Source organism: Balaenoptera physalus (genome assembly GCF_965194825.1).
Source record: "Balaenoptera physalus genome assembly, chromosome: 2".
NCBI lineage: Eukaryota > Metazoa > Chordata > Mammalia > Artiodactyla > Balaenopteridae > Balaenoptera > Balaenoptera physalus.
In genome coordinates, this window is record NC_138883.1 from 25529302 (window position 1) to 25553264 (window position 23963).

General features: G+C 43.1%; 1 protein-coding gene and 1 pseudogene across 5 annotated transcripts in view; one reads left to right on the forward strand and one right to left on the reverse strand.

The window, feature by feature from the left end:
• Positions 1-354: 354 nt before the first annotated feature.
• The window catches only part of SPTLC2 (serine palmitoyltransferase long chain base subunit 2), a 129831-nt gene continuing 106222 nt past the window's right edge, over positions 355-23963 (forward strand). Inside the window, exon 1 of one of the 4 annotated variants that reach the window (XR_014260963.1) lies at positions 355-698. Coding sequence is in view for 2 of the 4 variants with exons in the window: in XM_082451342.1 (XP_082307468.1) it covers positions 570-698 (129 nt within the window). In the remaining 2 variants the exon portion in view is untranslated. Of the gene's footprint in view, positions 699-21788; positions 21855-23963 lie in introns of those variants that run through there. The other 3 variants (XM_082451342.1, XM_082451341.1, XM_082451343.1) reach the window with 3 other exon arrangements.
• Positions 15150-22014, reverse strand: LOC309655605 (protein transport protein Sec24C pseudogene; annotated as a pseudogene). Its single transcript has 2 exons — positions 21989-22014; positions 15150-19759 (listed from the first exon to the last, which is right to left on the reverse strand). The product of its transcript is annotated as a protein transport protein Sec24C pseudogene (transcript).

Here is a 23963-nt window from a genome sequence, read left to right on the forward strand (position 1 = left end):
ATCATTACTTAAAATGTGTTAATGTATGATGCATATTGAAGAATGGTGAGGGAATGTCGAAAAAGGCGTACTATAAAAACCCACAGAAGAAATAGCTAATTAAATTAAGGGCTGGGATTCAAACCCGAGAACTTCCCGGGAGGCAAGGGCAGAGAGGGTGCCACCTGTCCAAAAAAGGAAACCCGCTCTAGAGACCTGGTCCCAGGTCTAAAGGTCGCTTCAGAAAACTCCCTTGACAGCCGCGAGCCGCTTTATTCCACCCCGTGATTGGCCAGGTAGGAGCCTGGTGTCCGCCTCCTCCTCCTCCAGATTGGTCAGCGGTCCTCAGGCTCACGACACTCCTGCGCGCCCCGCCTGGTCTCCAGCTCCCGGGCCCAGCCTACGGCGAGCCGCTGCTTCGGCGGGGGAGCGGGTCCCGCCCCCATGTGACGGCCCGGCAGGGAATTGGCGGCGGCGTGCAGCCGTTTCCGGTTTCGGGGAGGTTGGAGGGGTGCGGAGCGGGACTTGGAGCCGCTGCCGCCTCGGCTGCCGCTTACGGATACTGCCTTGCGCCTAGTGCTGCCGGGACGATGCGGACGGAGCCGGGAGGCTGCTGCTGCCGTCGCCCGGTGCGGGCGAACGACTGCGTGGCGAACGGGGAGGTGCGCAACGGGTACGTGAGGAGCAGCGCCGCTACTGCCGCAGCCGCTGCCAGCCAGGTACTGTGGGACCAGGCGGCCGGGCCGGGCTGGGGGCGGTGGGCTGGGACCCCGCGGGCTGGCGCCCTTGTGGAGGGGCGGCGAGGCCGGGCGGGGTCGCGGTGACTGTCCGCGGGCCCGGGCGCGGCTCAGGTGTGCTGGCGGCAGTGTCCGGGCGCTGACTGGGCCTGCCCCGGGCCGGAAGGCTCAAGGGCGGCGCTGGGGCTCCCTCCGTCTCTTCGCGCCTGAGGTCTTCCTCTCCTCCCCCCGGAGGTTGGGCTCTACTTCCTCTACCCGATCCCGCCAGAAGTGGGGGCTGCCCCCCAGGAGAGGCAGGGAGTGCCCCCTCGGACCCCAGGAGGATCCCCCGAGGCTCCCTCCTGTGGCTTTCGGGTGGTTGCTTCCTCCTAGAGCTCTGAAGCCCTCCAGGGAAAACCACATTTAGGATCCTCAGGAGGCAAAGCAAGTTAGGAGGTGGGACCAGGCGGAAACACACCCCGTCTTTTCCTACCACGTACCTACCCCCGTCTACAAGTAAGGCCTTGCACCACAAGTCTGGTAGTGAACCCGGTCCAGAGCCTAAAAAGCGTTATGGTCTTGGCCCGAGGTGAGACCCCATCTCGGGCTCCAGGTTGAGTTAGGTGGTCCTGCTGACCCCTTGAGCAAGAGTGCTATCCCACGAGGGGATGGTTTAGCCTGGTGGTGACTTGTGGTGAGTCTGTACTAATTCACCAAGGCTGAATCACCAACCCAGTCCAGGCGGTTCTGAAATATTTTGAAAAGTTCTGAATTCAAGGCAGTAATTAATATCAAGCTTCACGTTCTCTGGACTGACAGCTATTCTGCTGAAATGTGTTTTTAACGATGAGCTAGTTAAAAAGATGCAAGGTCAGTGTTGGTGGAAGAGAGTGTTGAGATGTCTGCAGTTGACTTTGATGCTTATAAATCTCTTTAAGAAATTAAGGAAATCATTTTTTTTTCACAAATAGTCTCTTCCCCACGGCAGGAAATGTGACTGTTGTAATTTGGCATTACCGTAAATATCTGGCAGCCTTCTCCCCCAGTCAGTAGACAGGAGAGATTAGGCCTGTTACTGTTTGGTGTGAAACAGAAAATAAAGCATTTCTCCGGGTCAGGTTGAGATATTAAGACCACAAGAGTTGGGGGGAAATACATAAAAGAGACTTGACCTCCCCTGAAGTTGTAAGGCGTAAGGCAACATAATACACAGATTCAAAAAATTTGTTTTCATTTTTGAAGAAATAATTGTGTGAGACAGGAAGTGATAAGAATCAGCTCATTGTAAGCCATGGAAGAAGTTGTTTTCCCAGCAGTGTAAATGGCTAATAAGACAAAATTGTTGTGGTATAAATTGTAAGAGGGAAACCTAATGGTGGGAGTTAGAAAATACATTGCAGGCCAGTGAGTGCGTTAACGATTTTTAAGAGGGAGAAGGAAATCAAGAGCAAGGTGTCCACACGATAGAGGTGCTTTGTGTTTAAGTTCTCTTTTCACTTAACACACTTATGTTCTGAGTTAGTAGTAAATCAGATTTCTCCCTCCCATAATCCTGAACAGTTTAGCATTGGTGGGCATGACATTTCTTCAGAGATTGCTGACTGATAAGATGAAGAAATACCAAGTTGCTAACATGAAATTTAAAAATCTGTATAACTGGAAAATCTGCCTGACTTTTCTAATATATTTTAGTGAAAAATTTCACTCAAGGCACAATGGTGGCATTTGGAAGAATGGTCTGGTGGAATGCCCTAAAGAATGTTTAGGGCTGCAGTATCCCTTCTAGAAAACAGTTTCTCAGGAGTCTTTTTAAAACAAAGACTTTAGGTATGTAGCTTTTACACGAATAGGAGGACTATTGTCTGTGGGGTGTTTTTTTTCCCCCTTTCTTTTTCCTTAAGCAAAAGAAACTTCATGAGAGCAAGAGTATCTTTAAAATGTTTTTTAAAGTTGTTTTTGTTTCGATTAAAGTGATATGCTAGTGCTCCAAGCCCTGTGTATTTTTCCCCAGTTTCTGGGAGAAATATTGCCAATTATGCCGTAAAAATACACATAAGATGTCAAGTGCACAGGCGTGTGTCTTGCCTTTACTAAAATAGAGTGTAACAGGATTTTGTCTTTTTTTTTTTAATAAACTTATTTATTTTTGGCTGCGTTGGGTCTTGGTTGCTGCACACACGATTTCTCTAGTTGCTGCACACAAGATTTCTCTAGTTGTGGCGAGCAGGGGCTACTCTTTGTTGCCGTGTGCGGGCTTCTCATTGCGGTGGCTTCTCTTGTTGTGGAGCACCGGCTCTAGGTGCGTGGGCTTCAGTAGTTGTGGCTTGCGGGCTCTAGAGCACAGTCTCAGTAGTTGTGGCGCATGGGCTTAGTTGCTCTGTGGCATGTGGGATCTTCCCGAACCCATGTTCCCTGCACTGGCAGGCAGATTCTTAACCACTGTGCCACCAGGGAAGCCCTGTAACAGGGTTTTTAAACCCAGGGTATAAGTTCATTTCCTCACATATTCCACCATTTGTCTTTTAATGAACAGAAGAGAAGTTAGAAACTTCTAAGATCCCTCTACCCTCTCAGGAGTCTGTATATGCTTGCCTGTTTGTTTGATTTGGGTTTAGAGTTTGAGTAAATAGCTCCTGTGGTAGAAAGGACGTTATGAAACAATCAGACGTTACTGTTTGGTTTTGTTTTCTGGGGTTTTTTTTTTCCAAATTTTTTTTTTATTGTGGTAAAATACACATAACATAAAATTTACCATCTTAACCATTTTTAAGTGTACAATTCAGTGGAATTAAATACATTCATAATGTTGTGCAGCCATCAACACCACCCATCTCCATAACTCTTTTCATCATGTAAAACTGAAACTCTCTACCCATTAAACAGTATCTCTGCAATCTCCCCTCCTCCCAGTCCCTGGCAACCACCATTCTTTCTGTCTCTAGGAATTTGACTACCGTAAGTACCTCATATAAGTAAAAGTACTTGTCTTTTTGTGACTGACTTTATTTCATTTAGCATAACATCCTCATGGTTCATGCATGTTGTAGCATGTATCAGAATTTACTTCCTTTTTAAGGCTGAATAATATTCCATTGTATCTGTATACCACATTTTGCTTAGCCATTCATGTGTCAGTGTACACTCAGTTTGCTTCCATGTTTCAGTTGTGAATAATGTCACTATCAACATGGATGTGCAACCATGATTCTTTTGGGTATATACCTAGAAGTGGAACTGCTGGATCATGTGGTAATTGTATTTTTAATTTTTTGAGGTAACACCCTACTGTTTACACAGCGGTTGTACCATTTTACATTCCCATCAATAGTGCACAAGGGTTCCAATTTCTCCACAGTCTCACCAACAATTGTTATTTTCTTTTTTTTTTTTTGATAGTAGCTGTGAGATTATAGGGACAAAAAATATATGTACATAACTTCCTCTGCTGCTGGCATAGAACTCCTAAAACCTGTGTAGTTTCCTAAGTGATAAGAGCACTAGGAGCGTCTTTTGTCCTAATGTTTAGTCTTTGACCTCCAGTTTCTGACACAGAGCTCCTAAACCCCTTGACATTTCCTAGACAATAGAAACATCTTTAGTTCTAATGAGCTGACTCTTGGTGGGCTCCTGGAGGGAGTCACCAGAAAGACCAAGCCATGAATAGACACTTGGAATTCTCAGCCCCACCCCCCAGTTCTCCAGAGAGGGGAGGGAGGCTGGAAATGGAGTTAATGATCAATCATGCCTACATGATGAAGCCTCCATAAAAGTCCCCAAAGTACTGGGTTTAGAGAGCTTCTGGGCTGCTGACTGCGTGGAGATGCTGGGAGAGTGGCACACCTGGAAGCTCCGTGACCCTCCCCACATTCCTTGCCCTACATAGCTCTTCCATCTGGGTGTTCATCTGGATCCTTTATAATATCCTTTTATAATAAACTGGTAAACAGTGAGTAAACAATTTTCCTGAGTTCTGTGAGCTGCTCTACGAAGGGAGAGTCCCAGGAACCTCTGGTTGGTCAGAAGCACAGGTGACAACCTGGACTTGAGATTGGCATCTGAAGTTGGGGTGGAGGCAGTCTTGTGGGACTGAGCCCTTACCTGTGGGATATGACGCTATCTCCAGGTAGACAGTGATAGAAGTAAGTTAAATTGTAGGACACCTACACTTGAAACTAACACAATGTTGTAAATTAACTATATACTTCACTTTTTAAAAAAAGGAAAAAACAATGTAGGACACCCAGCTGATGTCACAGTATTGCTTAGTGGTGTGTATCCCCCGCCCCCCAAACATCTGGTCAAAAGAGTTAGTGGCAAGGTAGTGTGAGAGTAAAGGAGAGACATCACAGGAGAATTAGGATTTCTCTTTACGGTAGCCATCCTTATGGGTGTAGACATTACTGTTTTTTAATGATGACGGTAGATAGAGTTTTCACAAGGAAGAGAAACGGTAATTTTTCCTCCCTGCCATTCAGAGGAGTGAGAGAAGAGGGTCAGCCTTTTTTGAGGTAACAGGTGGCAATTAGTATTAAGGAAACTTAGAAAGAGAATTGGAAGCTTTGGCAGAATTAGAGCTTGAAGGAATCTTTAGGGGTTTATGTAATTCATTCCCTTTTCTATTTGTAGAACTTTATTAAAACTAATTTTGATAGATGATTCCATCCTATTTTTAAAGACCTCTAGAGGCTTTGCAGGAAATTTTCTCAGCAGCAATTTGGAGTATTCAGTGATCTTAATTACCAAGAGTTTATTACTGTGGATTTAACATTTGATTAAATAAATGCCATATTTTGGTTGCACCTGAAATATAATACAGTTGGTTTCTACTTTTAAAGCCCCTTGTTAACATTACTTTCTTTTGGTCTTCCATTTCTTTAAAGAACTTTTGAGATTTGTTCACACATTTAACCTTCCTTAATTAGTTAACAAATATGGAAGAAAAAAATTACCTGCCTTTGAGAGAGTTTGGACCTAAGATTCTTCCCTTTAGGAATAGTTTTAATGAGATATTAGAAGGATGATAGCCTTCTAGCTGCCAGAATAAATAAGATTCTTAAAGAGGAATTGGGGCAGAAGTTATGTTCTTATTTAAATGATAAGGTAAGAAAAGTAGAAAAAACAAAGTACTGGTTTTGCTTCTTATACTTAGAAGAAGGCAAATGAATAACTAATGAAAGGTGGTTTACTAAGTAGCTACTAGGCTTTTGTTTCCACTGAGAGGAAACATTACCTGGGAAAAGGAGAAGTTAGTTATGACACAGGAACTGGAGGAGTAGCTAGAATGGCCAGTATACCTGTTCAAGTTTTGCAGGGCCTGATGACACATCCAAAGACCTCAAAGTTTTGCAAAAATAATGTTGTTAACTGTTTACAACTTATGAGACTAGATTTCTGTTTCAAATGCTTTTTGTCCCAAGGGGAAGAACATTTCAAGTCTTACTAGTTGGATGTGAAAGATTCCAGAGTCATTTGAGGTACTCAGGAATTCTCTTTAATAAAAATTCTTGGGAAATGAGACCCGTGTTTAATACATAAACCACTGTATTCTTAATATAGTATTTTAGAACTTGGATATTCAGGGAATGCAGACTTGCCCACGTTTTAAGGTTGGACTAGGTGCCCCAGAAACTTCATAGTGTTCTGAACGAGTAGTTAATTGGTTGAGATTCAATCAGATGCCATTTTTGAAAGAAAGAAGCAGTGTTTATTGGCAGAATAGGCAATTGAGAGGATGGGTAGAGGCTGTGTTTGCATTCTGAGTGGGTGTGCCTTATTTGATTAAATACATGGTTTGTGGCCTCAAAAGCCAGTTGCCTTCTGAATAGCTTCTAAGAAGGCTTCTATAATATAATTTGTAATTTGTGACCCATTAAAACCATTAAGCAAGTAAGCCTTTTGCTCTTGACTGATTTAAGCTCAGAAAATTTATCTTAACATTTGTTGTCTTTGAGACTACCTTCAAGACCCATTATGAAGGTTAAGGTGGCAATTTTTCCTTTTGTTTTAAAATAATTTTTGCTTCTGATTGTAGAAATAATGCATGTATACTGTAAGACCCTAAAGGATTGAGATAACCCCTGTGTTGGTGGCTCATTTTTATTTATTTTTATTATTATTTTTTTAAAAAAATATTTATTTATTTATTTATTTGGCTACACCAGGTCTTAGTTGCAGCACGCGGGATCTTTCATTGCTGCACGAGGGCTCTTCGTTGCAGTGCAGGGACTTCTCTCTAGTTGTAGCGCACAGGCTCAGTAGTTGCGGTGTGCGGGTTTAGTTGCCCCGCTGTGTGTGGGATCTCAGTTCCCCGACCAGGGATCGAACCCGCCTCCCCTGCATTGGAAGGCAGATTGGTAACCAATGGACCACCAGGGAACTCCCAGCTTTCTGATAATTTCAAAGTACAGTGAAATATGCAGTTATACTGAGACTATGGGTGTGATCCAGCCTTACTCCAAATAACACATATTGAGGTCGGGGAAAATATTCAACAATTTTTATGACTTGGAAAGCTTTAGAAACTACTGTACAGATAAAGTACTGACCTGACAAATGTGGTGGTTTTGAATTATTCTAAATAAGCCTCTTGCTGCCAATAAGTAGGCCCCTTCAGCAAACATCTGAGGTTATACTCTTTGAATTGTGCCTGGTATGTAATAGCAACTCTGGAAATCTTAGTTGAAGGAATGAATGGGTGGTAGTTAAAGCCATGGGAATTGGCAAAGTAGATAGAAGAGGGCATTAAGCAAGAAGAGGAGGCACCAAGGATGTAATATTGGGGAATCAATGTTCTTGCGAGAAGGCAAGCATAAACACACGCCACTGCTGCAGAAGGTTGATTGAGAAAGAACAGAAGTGTTGGCAAGTGGTGTGTGAAAGCCCAAGGAAATGGAGGGTTTTTTTTTTTTTTAAGAGAATTTATGTATTTAATTATTTATTTATTATTTATCTTTGGCTGTGTTGGGTCTTCACTGCTGTGCACAGTAGTTGTGGCACACAGGCTCAGTAGTTGTGGCTCGTGGGCTCTAGAGCGCAGGCTTAGTAGTTGTGGCGCACGGGCTTAGTTGCTCTGCGGTATGTGGGATCTTCCCGGACCAGGGCTCGAACCCGTATCCCTTGCATTGGCAGGCAGATTCTTAACCGCTACGCCACCAGGGAAGCCCGAGGGTGTTTCTTTAAGCAGTGGTAAGCAACATCTTGGTGGTCAGAAACCAAGAATAATAATAGTAATAGGTATCATTTACTGTGCCCAGGGCCTCTCCCAGCCTTTTAACCTATCTGATCTTCACAGGGCCCTTGGTAGGTGAATATTATCTCCATTTTACAAATAAGACTGAATTCCAAATCATTTAAATAACTGGCCCAGTTAGGAAGTTAATAGAGTCTGGGTTGTATTTTTTGTCTTACTCTAACATGTCACTGGACTTGGCGATTCAGAACTTACTGGTAATTTTTGAGGAGTTTAAATTAGATATTAGGGATGACAATAGATTTCATCTCTTGAGAGTTGGTTATAGAGACTGATCTTTTCTTGGAATTTTACTGAAATGTACTAGCCTCTCACTACTGCCTGCTACCCATACTAGAGAAAATAGTTAGGAGCTTTACGCCCATCACACAAGCTGTGCCACACTCTGAACATATATTTCCAGAAGTGTCCTCTTTTTCTTGGCAGGCAAATTTTGAAAAGTAGGGAGTCCACATTTTTTCTTGCAATCAGGGTAAGTTCCTGAATTTTTGTGGGTAAGTATCTCATATGGAATGGACTAAGAAGTGCTTCCAAAGCCAGCTGTGAAACAAACCTCTATTTTGACATTACCATATTCCTATTGAAAACTCAAAAATGCAGCCCTCCAAGTATATATGCACTGCAGGATTTCAGTCAGTGTCATCCTGTGCACTCTGGGCAGTCATGTTCTGCACAGGAGTTGTTATTTTCACTTGCCACTCACATCTCTGTAGCACTTTCCTATCTCTAGATAAGCATCAAGGTGTGACAGACAGATGTAATAGGAGTTCTGCGTACCAGGGCAGCTTTGCCACAAATTCCGCATCTTCTTCTGAGCTCTATTCCACCTCTAACATGTTCTAGGCCTGTCACACCGTGCCCTCCACTCTGGCTTTGTAGTGGACACGAACTGGAAAGGCAACCCAGTTCGCATCAGTCTCCCTTCTCTGGGAATACTCCCTTATACCAGGGGTGGGTCCCTGGTGGTCACATCTGTGCAATATGACCGATTTCCTGGGTCATAACTGACGGGCACAGCGGCAGGTACCTATGCCAAAATGAACCCAAAACCCTCTCTCGTGGGGATTTAAAATTTCAGTGGGGAGAGTTTGCCCTTAAGTAGAATAGCACCTGTGTTACACTCTTTACAAGAGTTTATATACTTGAAAGTTCTAAATTTTTTAGTTTTAAAAACAAGTATTTCTTGAAAATTTGCATATTTTCAATAAGATTTAAAATGAACAGATGTAGTGTTTCTCTTGTAAAATCAACATACTTTACATACTGTTTTATATGAAAATATATGAGTTGGAAAAACACCATACTTGCAGAACATTAAACCAGCACATTAAAATATGAAGAAAATAAATTCAGTTGACCCTTGAACAACTCAGGTCTGAACTGCACCAGTTCACTTATATGCAGATATTATTCAATAGTAAATACTACAGTACTGCACAGTCTGTGGTTGGTTGAATCTGTGGATGTGGAGGAACCTTGGATACAGAGGGCCAACTATAAATTATACTGAGATTAACCGCAGCATTGTTCAAGGGTCAGCTTTATCTCCTGAAATTCTATAACGGAGATAAATACTATAACATTTTGACATATATCCTGCCATATATTTATAGATGTGTGTGTATGTATATATATACATATAAATGTGTATATGTGTGTGTGTGTGTATATATATATGTATATATATATATATAAATGTGAGATGGAGTGGGTTACAATTTTACATAAAAGAGATTGTACTACATCTATTTTACAGTTTTTTTCCTCTTAGTATCATGAATATAATCTATCATCAGTCAGTAGAGACAAACATCATTTTTTTACAATGTATTTTTTAAAATATTTACCTATTTATTTATTTGGCTATGTTGGGTCTTCGTTGTGGCACGTGGGATCTTCGTTGTGGCACAGGCTTCTCTCTAGTTGTGGTGCACAGGCTCCAGAGTGCGCGGGCTCTCTAGTTGCGGCATGCAAGCTCAGTAGTTGTGGCATGGGCTTAGTTGCCCCGCGGCATGTGGGATCTTAGTTCCCCGACCAGGAATTGAACCCGCGTCCCCTGCACTTGAAGGTGAATTCTTAACCACTGGACCACCAGGGAAGTCCCTACAATGTTTTTTTTTTTTTTTTAGTTGAATGAAAGATTCTGTAAATTCTATAGTGCTTTACAATTTTCAAAAGTTTCACACAGGGGAGTTCCCTGGCAGTCCAATGGCTAAGACTCCATGCTTTCACTGCCGAGGGCGCGGGTTCAATTCTTGGTCTGGGAACTAAGATCCTGCAAACTGTGCGGCATGGCCAAAAAAAGAAAAAAACTTCCACGCACATGATTTCATGTAATCCCATAATAACCCTTTTTCCCCTTACCCCTGTATAGCCCCTCCCCCACAAACATCATTCTTTTAAAGGGTGCATAAATTCCATAGTACAGATACATAGTGTAATTTATTTAACCAATCCTCATGCATAATGTTTAGACTTTTCTCAGTATTTCTGATATATGAGCCCTTTGTACTTCTCTTAACACTTTTGATTTTTTTTTGTTAGGATAAATGCCTAGAAATGAGATTGCTCACTCAGAAGATGTGTGTGTTTGTGTGTGTGTGTGTGTGTGTGCACACATGTGTATAAAATCAGAATATCATTTTGTAAAATAAAGGAGGTTTAAAGATTAAAATTTTTTTTCTGATTTCTGAAATGCAGTGGACCACCATTTAAGTGATCCAAACCATATCTTTAAATGAATAAAACCACTATCTCAAAATATAATGTTACACAGAGTCAGCTTGGGTTCCTAAAATTCACAGGTGAAAATGTGTTAACAAGTGTCAGTTTCCTCAAATTGATCTTTAAGACAATGCAGTTCCAGTTAAAATCCTACCCTCCAAGTGTTTTTTTCTTCTCTTTTTCTCCCTCCCTCTCTCTCATTCTTTCTTGACAAATTGATTCTAAAATGCATGTGCAAAAGCAAAGGGCCAAGAAGAGCCAAGGCAGTTTTGAAGAAAAATTAGGTGGGAGTAGTCATCTTTATTAGATAATAAGACTTGCCATAAAACTACAGTTATTTAGGCAGTAGATTTTGATCAGATAGTATATAAATGGAGCAGAATAGAAAACCCAGAAAGAGTACACTATGAATATGGAATTTGATAGATAAGGGTGGTGGCATTTCAAATCAGTGGGGAATGGATTGCCTTTTTATTAAGTGGTGCTGAGACAAGTGGTATGGAAAAAAATATATAGATCCCAACTTCACACCACTCTGTAAAATCAATCCTAGGTTGTTAGATATTCATATGTGAACATCAAAAAATGTAAAACTCTAGCATATAAAAGAAAATGTTTATGACCTTAGAGTATAGAGCAATTACCCTAAAGTCATCAAAGCACAACTTTTGCACACAATAGCATCAAAAAGAATTAAATGATTAGGAAAAAATGCAACAGAAAAAGTGCAAGACTTGTACATTGAAAACTACAAAACATTTTGAAAGAAATCAAAAAAGATCTAAATAAATGCAAAGACACCCAGTGTTCAGGGATTGAAAAACTTAATATTAAGATTAATCTACAAATTCAGTGTTGTAACTCATTGAAATCCCAGCTGGTTTTTTTGGTGATATTTACAAGCTGATCCTAAAATTCACATGAAAATGTAAGGGACCCAGAATAGACCAAGTCTTGAAAAAGAAGAACAGAGTTGGAGATCAGTGGACTATAACTGAGAGTCCAGAAATAAACCCTTACATTTATGCTCAGTTGATTTTTTTTTGCAAGAGTAGATAATTCAAGGGGGGAAAAGAATGACCTTTTTAAAGAAATGGTGTGGGGGGCAACTGGACGTCCACATGTAAAAGGACTAGCTTGGATCCCTGCCTTATACCATGTACAGAAAAATTACTCAGAATGGATCAAAGACCTAAATGTAAGAGTTACAGCTATAAAATTCTTAGGAAAAAACATAGGTATAAACCTCTGTAGACTTTGATCAGGCAGTGGTTTTTTGGCTATGACTCCAAAAGTATAAGCAACCAAAGAAAAAGTAGATAAATTGTACTAGATCAAAATTACAAGCTTGTATTTCAGAGGACACCATGAAGAAAGTGAAATGACAATCCACAGAATGAGAGAAAATATTTGAAAATCATATAGCAGATAAGAGACTTGTTATCTAGACTGTATAAAGCACTCTTATAACTCAACAATAAAAAGGCAACCCAAGGAAGTTCTCTGGCGATCCAGTGGTTAGGACTGGCGCTTTCACTTCCGTGGCCTCAGTGCATTGCCTGGTTGGGGAACTAAGGTCCCACAAGCCGCCATGCAGCACGGCCAAAACAAAAAATGACAACCCAGTGTTAAAATGGACAGAAGACTGTGATAGAAGTATCTGTTGGAGACCTCTGCTGTGCATGCTAAAGGATAATATCTTTATCGCCTCCCGTACAATTGTGGCTTTGTATGTAGGCAAAGGAAGCACGTTATTTCCAGGGCAGCTAAGTTAATTAGTGTTAGTTCTCGTTTCCTAAAAACAGACATTTTTTTAGCAGGGGAAACGAAACTCATATAACCATTTATCTCAATCCACGTATAGCTGATAATATGAATAGCAAAAATAGCTAATTATATGAAATAGCAAAAATGAGCATGCAGGTTGAGTTTAAAGTGAAATTCTAATTTTAAGCCACTGATAATTTTAAAACAATCAGATTAAGTTATATTATCTCTGAAATAATTAAAAGAAAATTTGAGTCATAGAAAATCTCAGGAATATGACTAAGAAATGGTAACAAATGGAAAATGTAGAGACTTGGATTCTCGTCCTGACTTTGAATCTAACTTTCTTGTGACTGGACAAATAGCTTAAATTTTCCTTGGGGTTGTCATTAGTAACGTGAAGAAGAAAAGTGAGACAACTTGAGAATTACTTGTAATAGAAATGCTTCTCACTTTGTGTGCATTTTTCGTCCTCTACATTTATATATAAATCCCTTTAGACAGTATCCCTTAAAATAGTTTCTTTATTCTTTTATCTCAAAAATCATGTTGATCTTGGCATGCTTTTTCTCTTAAAAAATGCAGAATTCTTGAAGACTTAAAAAAGGACTATCTCTTATTTGTATGGTCAAATACCTTGTACAGATCTTGACACACAGATAGAAATGAAATATTTGTTGAATGAGTGAAAAGAATGTTGATCTTTGCATGCTTTTTCTCTTAAAAAATGCAGAATTCTTGAAGACTTGAAAAAGGACTATCTCTTATTTGTATGGTCAGATACCTTGTACAGATCTTGACATATAGATAGAAATGAAATATTTGTTGAATGAGTGAAAAGAATGAGATGATTATGATGATGTTGAGCTCTTTGGTAGAAAGGGGGCTCTGGGTTCCTAGGGGAGTCTTTGATGTCTGAAAATTATTTTTGTAGTTTTAGAAATGTTAAAAAACTTAAACAGGGATCTACACTTCTGGGGACATGAAATTAAAGGGAGGAATCAAGGGGTGAGAGATTTCCCAAGACTAGCAGTACTGAAATATAAGGTGACTGTAGACTACTGTATACCGTGCCTTCTCTTTTTCAGTCATACTCCTATTTTCTCTCCCAGCCTCCTGGGAGAGCAGGAGTTTTTGATTGATTGCTAGACACTGTGAATAAAAGACCTGCAGAGACTAAAGTCAGTGTTGTTTTTGCCTTTTGCTGTCTTAGATATGGCAAGGGCCTGAGCACCTCCATCTAACCAGGGATTGAGCTGGGTGGGCTGGGCTGAGTTTTTTTTTTTTTTTAATAAATTTATTTTTTATTTTTGGCTGCGTTGGGTCTTCGTTGCTGTGCGTGGGCTTTTTCTAGTTGCGGCGAGTGGGGGCTACTCTTCATTGTGGTGCGTGGGCTTCTCATTGAGGTGGCTTCTCTTGTTGCAGAGCACGGGCTCTAGGCGCGCGGGCTTCAGTCGTTGTGGCACATGGGCTCAGTAGTTGTGGCTTGCAGGCTCTAGAGCGCAGGCTCAGTATTTGTGACGCACGGACTTAATTGCTCCGCAGCATGTGTGATCTTCCCGGACCAGGGATCGAACCCGTGTCCCCTGCATTGGCAGGCGGATTCCTAACCACTGCATCACCAGGGAAGTCCTGGGCTGAGTTTTTAGGTAGATTCAGTTCACTCTAGTGAGTACAGCGTCTCAAGGATGAGATCCATTGTGTGTTTGTTGCAGGCCCCTCCCTCTGTTATGACTTCACCTCTTAAGCATTGTAAGACTGTGGTTGATTTCAAGTCACCTTTCTAGTCCATCTCCCCAGCTTCTCCAGCACTTAGTAAACGTCCTATGCAGAAAACTGGTCACGTATCTGGGACTCTTCATACTAACCTATATAGCTGTTATAGACTCTGCTGGTTTTTCTGTCTCTTGGTAGAGTTTCTCTGCCTCTGGCAAGTCCAGTTATGATCAGTTCCTGTTCAAACTCTGCAAATACCAGGAGGAGAGAAAATGACTAGCAATTGCAGCTCACTAAGGAAAGGCTTTTCCCTCTTTGGAATTTTAGGTCATCTTGTCCTCTTTGCATGGAAAACAATTCTTCATTGTCTTTAAAACTACTTCCTGTTTTGAGTAATCTGTTTAGTTTTATGTAGTTTTTCTGTGAAAGTGATGGCTTGCCTCTACATATTACCTCCAACTTAGAAGCGAAAGTCTCAATATTGTTTTCTGATGTTTTTGTTTCTGTTGCTATAAATGTGACATTTAAATAAACAAGATAGAAATGATTTCTCTTTGTGAAGTCTGGAGATAGACAGGTAGTCCTGGGCAGGTAGGTGATGAGGTATCTTCTTTGTTGTCTTGCAGTCTTTGAGGATGTTGTCTTCAGTGAGCATCTTCAACCACATCTATGTTCTAGGCCACAGGCAGAAGGAAAGAGAAGTGAGGGAAAGCAATTGCTGTTTTAAAGGATGTAATCCAGCCCTGGTACTCATCATTTCTGTTCACTTCCTATTGGCCCAAATTCCTCACACGGTTACCTTTTGCTGCAAGAGAGATTGGGAATGTGGACTGTGGCTGGGTAGCCTTGCACCCAGCTAAAACTGAGAGAGCCTGTTACTATCGGGAACTTACAGAGAATATATACAAGGGGCGAGTTAGCTCTCTCTTCCACAGTATGGTATGAGGAAAAGCTCTAATTCGGGTTTGATTTTTTTTCCTAAACAGTCAATTTTCTTAAAAAATTTTTTTTTACATTTTATTTTATTTTTTTGGCTGCTTTGTATGGCTTCCAGGATCTTAGTTCCCCCACCAGGGATTGAACCCGGGCCCACGGCAGTGAAAGCGTGGAGTCCCAACCACTGGACCGCCAGGGAATTCCCTACATCTTAGTTTATTTCTTTGCAAATTAAAGGTGCATTGAAAAATAAACTAATGAAGAGAAATGAGAGGTCCAGAGCAGGGGTATCCCAGGCTGGGAGCAGGCAAGCCTGGCCACCATCGAGCCTAGCCCTTGTCCTGCCGCAGCCAGGTCAGGTTGGGAGGTAACTGTCAGCCACTCTGTCAGTACGAAAGCCTGAGTGGTGGCCTGGCAGGAGAGACTAGCCACCTCTGCCTCTCTCCCCAGCAACCCCCAGCTTGGAGAGCAATGTTTCCAGCAGGAGCTCAGCGTGGGATGTGGGCTGGCTCTGTGAGGTACTGCAAGTTGATGACCAGGCTCCTTACAGAACCATCCAGTGTTGGGGCCTCTCCAGCTGGAAAGGAGGCGGATACCTCTCCCAGGTCTTAATACACTTTACAACTCTGTTCCCAAGCTCATTCATCTCTGATAATGTTCCTCTGTCCACCAAGCGATCACCAATCATTGCAGGAGAGAGAGAACAGTGGAAGCAGAGCGAGAAAGCTAGTCAGCCACCCTTAGTGACTCTTGAGTTGGCTGTTGACTTCCAGCCCCTAGAAGACTGACCCCTTTTCTCTCTACTGTGTACGGTCTATACCCGACTCTTGTGCACCTGTATGTATGTTCATCCCTAATAGAGGAAGTTGTTGATTACACTGAGATGAATTAGCAGCCCCTCCCCCTGGGATCCCTACTCCTTCCCGCCTGCCCTTCTCTTCTTGGAGGCTGGTCCAAAGGGACACAATATTGCGAGGGTCTGGGTGGCTCCAAATCCTCCAACACCAAATCATATACAGTGAACTGAGAAACTACATTCGTTACGACAGGATTAGTAGGAAAAGGAGCATAAAGTGAGGGGATAGGGGCACCTTCCAACAGCAGGACGTGACGGAGTGGTATGGTAGGATACTTGAGCCCAGAAAAAAGGTGTCTCCTTATACCTCCCCCTTGCCCCAAAGAGACTGAGGTCAGCTTACATGACTTATAAGATATGGAACTGTCCCAATTTCTCTGCTGTCCTGGGGTACTTTCTGGAAGCTGGCCTGGACCCTATGCTGTTTACCGACTTGCTGTAGCTTGCTGGCTGCCAAATCTCCTTGTGCATATGACAGACAGTGTCCACATTGGATGCTCCCCTGCTCAGGCTCTTGTCTTCCCCGGGAAGTGTTTGAACAGCATCTCCAGCTTGTCCTCTTATTTCACCAAGATAAGCTTCAGGTACCGTCATCTCTGTGCCCTCAAACTATCAGTGAGGCCTCACACCTTCTTGGACAGCAGATTATCCAGAACTGGCAGACACTTCAGCCACTGGTGATCTGACTGAAGGAGGAGACGCCGAAGAGGCTCTGGACGACACCCTGCTGGATACTTGTTCCCACGCAGAGGAAGAGGTTGAGCCCATTCTCCAGCAAATATTGGGTTGGCCAGAAAGTTTGCTCAGGTTTTTCCATAAGATGTTATGAAAAACAAACGAACTTTTTGGCCAACCCAATATATATCCCCTTTGTTTAGATGCTCTTCAGATGCCCGAACTGCTGGTGGTTCAGTGGTATTCTCAATGGGGAGACTTGGTTAATGGTAGGAGCTGAGGATAGAAGAAGGCGTTGGTCTCAGCCATGTCCGTGGAGGTAACTAGCTGTCGGACATAGGCGCAGTCATCAGTAGTGACTTCAGCTCCAGGCTGCAGGACGTCACTCTTCAACAAAGAGTTCAGGTAAACTGGGAATAGCTTCAGGCACTCAAGAAGGATCAACTATCCCACAGAACAGGGGCTGGCACAGTTCTTTCTTTAACAGGCCAAGATCTGGGCACACTGAGTGATGAGAGTGTCACGAATAATTTTCACAGGGCTGTTCAGGAGCCCCCGGTATGCAAACTTGGCCATGTAGTTGATGAGCGCGTCAGTCTCACAGTTTCAGTACAGATCAGCCAGCTGGATGCAGCAGGTGAGGGCCAGGTTGTGGATGCGGACACATCACTGCCCTGCGCAGCTGGTGTAGAGCAGGGCACACTGCAGGAGGGCTCCACTGTCTTCATTGAGCCGATCGTCATGCTTGAACTCCACAGTCACCGTCTTGTCCCCATCCAGCCCAACCAGCTCCACATCTTTTGTGTTGCTCAGGTAGAAAGCCCCAAAGAAATCTACAGCACGGATACCAGTGCTTGTCAGTACCCTCTTTACAGCATCAAAGCCAATGACCTGTACATTCTGACCCAGGCCACTAAGGAACCATTCCTGGTCATTCTCCACCTGAAAGCAAGCATATTTATAGACAGAGCCACCACTTAGCTGGGGTATGACAGAGAGCATGGCCACTTCCACATACTGGCTGGGGAAGAGGAAGAGGTCTGCACAGCAGCCTTGGGCCACACACTCTTTGGCCAGTGTCTGATAGGCACCTGTCTGAGGCTGTAGTAGAGCCTCCTCCTTGTCTGTGTTGATCAACTTCCTGTCGTCTCTGTTCTTCAGTTTCCCTGGGACCTCTGCGATGGGCAGGGAGGTGTGGAACAGAAATAGCTTCCCTGCGCACTCAGCAGGCTTCAGAGCCTCCACGCCAGCCTGGATAACAGGAGCAAATACTGTCTCCGTCTCCCTTGTGTCTGCAAATGTTTCTGGAATCTGATCCAATAAGCTGGTGATGACTGCCTGAGACTCATTGACGTTGACCAGGAAGCCATCCAGCAGTGGCACAGACATGTCACCCACATCAGATACAACCATCATCTGTGGCTGGGCCAATGAGCTCTTCACATTGTAGAAGCAGAGCACCTTACTATAGGTGACAAAGCCAACGTGGATTGCTGACTTTTCTGCCCTGCCCTCCCTAGGCAGAAAGTCTAACAGTGACTTGAGCTCCTCACAGAGGAGCCTAACAAGACCACTCCTGACGCCACTGTAGGAGACATCAGTCATGAAGATAAGGCAGGAGGGCTGGGGAACTTACTGTTCTTGCAGTAATCTACAGTGGCCAAGAATTCATAAGAGCCCAGGGATAGCTCAGGACGGTCATAAGCATCCACACATTTGCCAGTATGATCCGGATGTTGAAAATACTGGGGGGGAACATCATTGATACAGCTGCAAAAGCAGCACTGGAAACGCCTCCCTCCCTCAGTGAACTGCATGAAGGGGCACATGTATGCTTTGCAGTGATTGCAGCGCCAAGGGCCAGGTTCCCTGTGGTCAACGATATATGGTGAAGTCTCCTCTGGGGGCAGGCTTGCCAGCAGCTTGATGACAACTGCCAGGGGCTCCTGAGCCTGCTAGACATGTCACATGTGCAAGGGATATTATAGGATGTGCATCAGATATATTGGGGACTTGCATTCCCTTGGTCTTTCACCAGGAAGTTGGTGTTGACTAAGGGTGGCACCTGGCCCCATACACCAGTAACCAGTGGCTCTGAACCCTGGTTGTTCCTGTCATCCTCAATAACCTGAATAAGGCTTGGGATGGCATCAGGGTATAGGCGCTTAGGAGGCAATAGTTGAGGTGTCCCAGGCTGGCTGCCCAAAGTGTCTGCTCCTGGGTAGGGACTTCCATAATTGGGCTGAGGGCCCTGGGCTGGTCCAGAGGAAACATTTTGTTGCAGCTGGTAGCCTGGCTGCTGGGAGGAGTGCATAGGTGGCGGTGGTCCTGGGAGCCCAGTCATTTGGGTGCCAGGGGGCAGAGCTTGAGGAGGTGAGGACACATGGTTGGGCTCGCTCCCTGGGGGCCCCCCAAAACTCTGTCCAGGCAGGAGTGGACCAGTCATCGAAGGCATTCAGGACCCCCTGAAGCTGTGGGTGTGAAGCTGGAGGCCTGTGGTGGGACAGATTGCTGGGAAGGCTGGGCCCCAGGATGACCCTGGGCCTGGCTAAGGGGAGGAGCCTGGCCCTGAGGGTAGGAGCCATACAGACTGGTGTTAGGGAAACTTCCTGAGGCTGAGGCAAGTGATGTTGGTGGACCATAGCCAAGACCCGGAGCGGGAGGCGCTGGGGCCACAGCACCGCTGATCTGCATTCTGGCCAGCTGAGCAGTCACCTGGGTACTTGTCAGGGGAGGGCCATAGGGCTGAAGCACAGCTGGCTGGCTGACCACAGGAGCCAGTGGGACTAACCCAAATGGCTGAGACCCAGGGAGCCTCTGCATCTGAACAGTGGAGCTTGGCCCATTCTGTAGGTCTCCTTGGCCAAACTGGCCATATGCTGTCTGGCCACAAGGGCCCTGTGCTGTTGAGGCTGGAGGTGCCCCTGAAGAAGGTGGGACTCTTGAAACACCTGGGGGAGGGGTTTGCCCATGGCCTGGTACTGGGCCATTGGAGGCTCCACAGGGGGTGGGGCTGTGGGTCCTGGTTGCCCACCACAGCCAGATTGATGACACCCTGGGTGGACAGGCTGAGGCTCCCCAAATGGCAGCACAGGTGGGGCTGACTGACTTGGTTTCGCCCGGCTCCAGATCCAGGTTCGACTTCATTCCTAACGTCAAGAGTCCCAGGCTCCACTTCCAGTTCCCTTAAAATCTTGTGCTAAATAATCTATTACTTGCCCTTTAGTTTGTGATTTTTCTACTGTGAAAAGTTAGTCTTGTTTAACGGTTATGAGCATGTTCTCTGTAGTTAGATGAACTTAGCAGACAGATACTGTCTGAATTTTGATTTGTGGCCTTTTATTGCCCTTTTTTAAAAAAGTACTAGTTCTGACTTTTTTTCTCTTTTGGCTCTATCTTCATGTGTATTGTTGAGAACCTGGGAAGAGGTTAGTTATAGCGGGCAATTAGAATCTGATGTCCCTTAATATAGAGAAGTAAGTACTTATGATTTTGAACCAGGTAACCCTTATCCAAGATAAGATAGTCAGCAGTATTCCAAATGCACAAAATTGACAAAGTGGGAAGCCATTTTTTAAAATTTGCTAAAGACGTAAAAGTTTGCAGGCTATGCCAACATGTAAAAACTTGTTCAGTAAGTGCAGAAAAGAAGTTCTAAGAATTTTAACATAGAGTCTGTATCTGTTAAATTTCTTTCAGTTGATAGCAACTGACTCTAGCTAAACAAAAAGGTGATTTGTTGCAAGGATGATAGGTATACAACGAAAGAAAAGGAAAAAGTAGGGAGGAATTGATGAACAACTCAGAAAAGGTAAAATGGCAGGAAATAACACAGCGCTTGACACCTTGGCAACAGGAGTTTATGGACCTTTTCTCCAGGAGGTTGGCAGTCCAGTGTCCTTCAGACTCCTTCCCCACTGAAATTTTAAATCCCCACGAGAGAGGGTTGTTGGGTTCATTTTGGCATAGGTGCCTACCGCTGTGCCAGTCAGTTATGACCCAGGAAATCGGTCATATTGCACAGATGTGACCACCAGGGACCCACTCCTGGTATAAGGGAGTATTCCCAGAGAAGGGAGACTGATGCGAACTGGGTTGCCTTTCCAGTTCGTGTCCACTACAAAGCCAGAGTGGAGGGCACGGTGTGACAGGCCTAGAACATGTTAGAGGTGGAATAGAGCTCAGAAGAAGATGCGGAATTTGTGGCAAAGCTGCCCTGGTACTCAAAACTCCTATTACATCTGTCTGTCACACCTTGATGCTTATCTAGAGATAGGAAAGTGCTACAGAGATGTGAGTGGCAAGTGAAAATAACAACTCCTGTGCAGAACATGACTGCCCAGAGTGCACAGGATGACACTGACTGAAATCCTGCAGTGCATATATACTTGGAGGGCTGCATTTTTGAGTTTTCAGTAGGAATATGGTAATGTCAAAATAGAGGTTTGTTTCACAGCTGGCTTTGGAAGCACATCTTAGTCCATTCCATGAGTTACTTACCAACAGAAATTCGGGAACTTACCCTGATTGCAAGAAAAAATGTGGACTCCCTACTTTTCAAAATTTGCCTGCCAAGAAAAAGAGGACACTTGTGGAAATATATGTTCAGAGTGTGGCATAGCTTGTGTGATGGGCATAAAGCTCCAAACTACTTTCTCTAGTATGTGTGGTAGGCAGTAGTAGTGAGAGGCTAGTATATTTTCAGTAAAATTTCAATGAAGAACCATTTCAGCAGAACTTATTTTAAGGAACAACACAGCGTATCACTGGAAATGAATAGGGTTCATTTAAAGGAAAAGATATAACAGTTGTTTGATTGCTGATGCATAATGGGTGGTTCATATTGGACATTAATTTTTTAAATAATGTCCCAAGCTATCTACCAGGTGGGCAGGTTCTGTTGTGATAGGCAGGTTCTGTCATCCTGCTGTCATGTTAAGTGGAAATGTGTTTATTTGCTTTAAAAAATCATGGTTATGTGATTTTGTGTTTATGTCAGAAATGTAAGCTTCTGTTTTCCAATAATTACTTCCCCAAAATTGCATAGTTACTTTGTGTCCTTTCATGGGATTCTCGAAACCTCTGCTCAGGATTATTCCTTCTAAGTCATTTTACAGTGTAATGAAAACCCCCTCTTTTTTCTTTTCTGAATCTAAAGAGAGAATACAATACATTATCCAGGACTTTCTTTTGCTACAAAGGACACTCTTAGGATGATTAGCGGAATCTAAATAAAGTACGTATTAGTATTCTAACAATTTCCTGATTTTGATAATTGTTCTATAGTTATGTAAAAGAATGTCTTTGTTTTTAGAAATATGCACTGAAGTATTAAAAGATAAAGGCACAGTATAACTGCAACTGACTCACAAATGGTTCATGAAGAAATTCTCCATCATTCTCTCTCTCTCCACACACACACACACACTTATTTTTTCCTGAACCAAATGAGAGTAGGTTATGTGCATTGTGTCTCTTTACCTCTGTCTTAGTTCAGGCTGCTATTAACAAAATACCATAGATGGGGTGGCTTAAACAACAGATATTTGTTTCTCACGATTCTGGAGGCTGGTAAGTCCCAGATCAGAGGTGCTGGCAGGTTCAGTTCTTTGTGAGGACCCTCTTCCTGGCTTGTAGACAGCCACTGTCTCATAGTGTGCTCACATGGCCTTTCCTCAGTGGAGATCTCTGCCTTCTCTTCTTCTACGAGCACTGATCACATCGAGAGGGTCCCACCCAAAGGCCCAACCTTCAGATACCTTCACACTGGGGGTTTAGGGCTTTAACATATGAATAGGGGCAGAGACACAAACACTCAGCCTCTAACATTCTGCCCATGGCCCTCCTAAAAGTCATGTTTTATGGTGTGTGCTTAGTCTTTGCCTGTTTTTTTCCTTCTTCATTTTCTGGAAAAAATATTACTGTTCAGGCAAATGTGTCTTGGTATTCATTGGCGTTCTTAAACTTCCCTTGAATAATAATACAGAGTGTCACACTCTTGTCTGCTTAATGTGAAATTTTTTGACCTGGAGGGAGGGATATGCTAATATTTTTCTTGATTGCCTTGTCGACAGTGTAATTCTCAAGTTAGAGTGACTGAGAGGCCTCTTAAGAGCCCTCTTGCATGGTGAATCCGGAATATGAAATATTCTGTAAGGGTTTGTAGACTGTGTTTGTTTAGAGTGATCTTGATCTCCAGTCCAGTTGAGACTAGAAGGTGTCAGATATGGGTTCTAGAAATGTTCTAATATTAATTGTGTAATCATCATAAGTTAACCCCTTCTATGACAGAGCAAAGAGCATAATGTGTATTTTCATTTACAAGTACTTGTTGAGCTCCTACAAGGTGCCACTTTCTGTAATACTAATAGTAATAAAAGGAAACATTATTCTTTTTCCTTTGTTTTTTTTTTTTTTTTTTTTTTGGCCACTCCGCGCGGCTTGCAGGATCTTAGTTCCCCAACCAGGGATCAAACCCACGCCATTGGCAGTGAAAGCTCGGAGTCTAACCACTGGACTGCCAGGGAATTCCCAAAAGGAAACATTATTGAGTACTTATTATTTGTTAGCACTTAATAAATACTATCCTGAGTGCTAGTTGTGCAGTGAACAAAATAAGCCTGGTGCTTTCCCTTACAGAATATTATACACGTATAAGATGGTAATACCATTATTTTTATTTGAATCATGTCAGAGATAGCATTCAGCATCTGCACTTAAAGATCAAGTAATTTTGTTTTCTCTGAGTTCTAAGACTTTTTCACCTATGAGAAGTTTGCATGTCAGTTGGTCTGTCCATTCTGACTCTGTGAATGATCATAGTGAAGTGTGCTTTGAGGCCACATTGTAAAAGTTACTTCATAGTTGAATCTCAATTCCTTAAAATGCATTTAATTTTATTAAATGAGGCTATGATAGAATCACACAATATTTAAAAGCAAACTAATGATTTAACTTTCTCCTTCCTAGTCAGTCCAACCAACTGTATAAATTTACTTGGTCTTGCTGGTTTGGGTGTGTCTGAAATAAAGGTGGATCTCTTTTTAAAGAGATCCACCCACAGCATTCCTGGCATATAAATCTGCTACACATTTGTTAGAGACTTAGGAGCTCTGAAAATTGCCTTACTTTTTACTAGTATGTTCAGTTGACAGAAAATAGTGTAAACAATTTCAGAGTTACAGTGAGTTGGGTACTGGTGTGTTCTTATGGCAAGATATTTTTAGATATAGTTTTTTAAAAAGATAATCAGGGGCTTCCCTGGAGGTGCAGTGGTTAAGAATCCGCCTGCCAATGCAGGGGACACGGGTTCGAGCCCTGGTCCGGGCAGATCCCACATGCCACG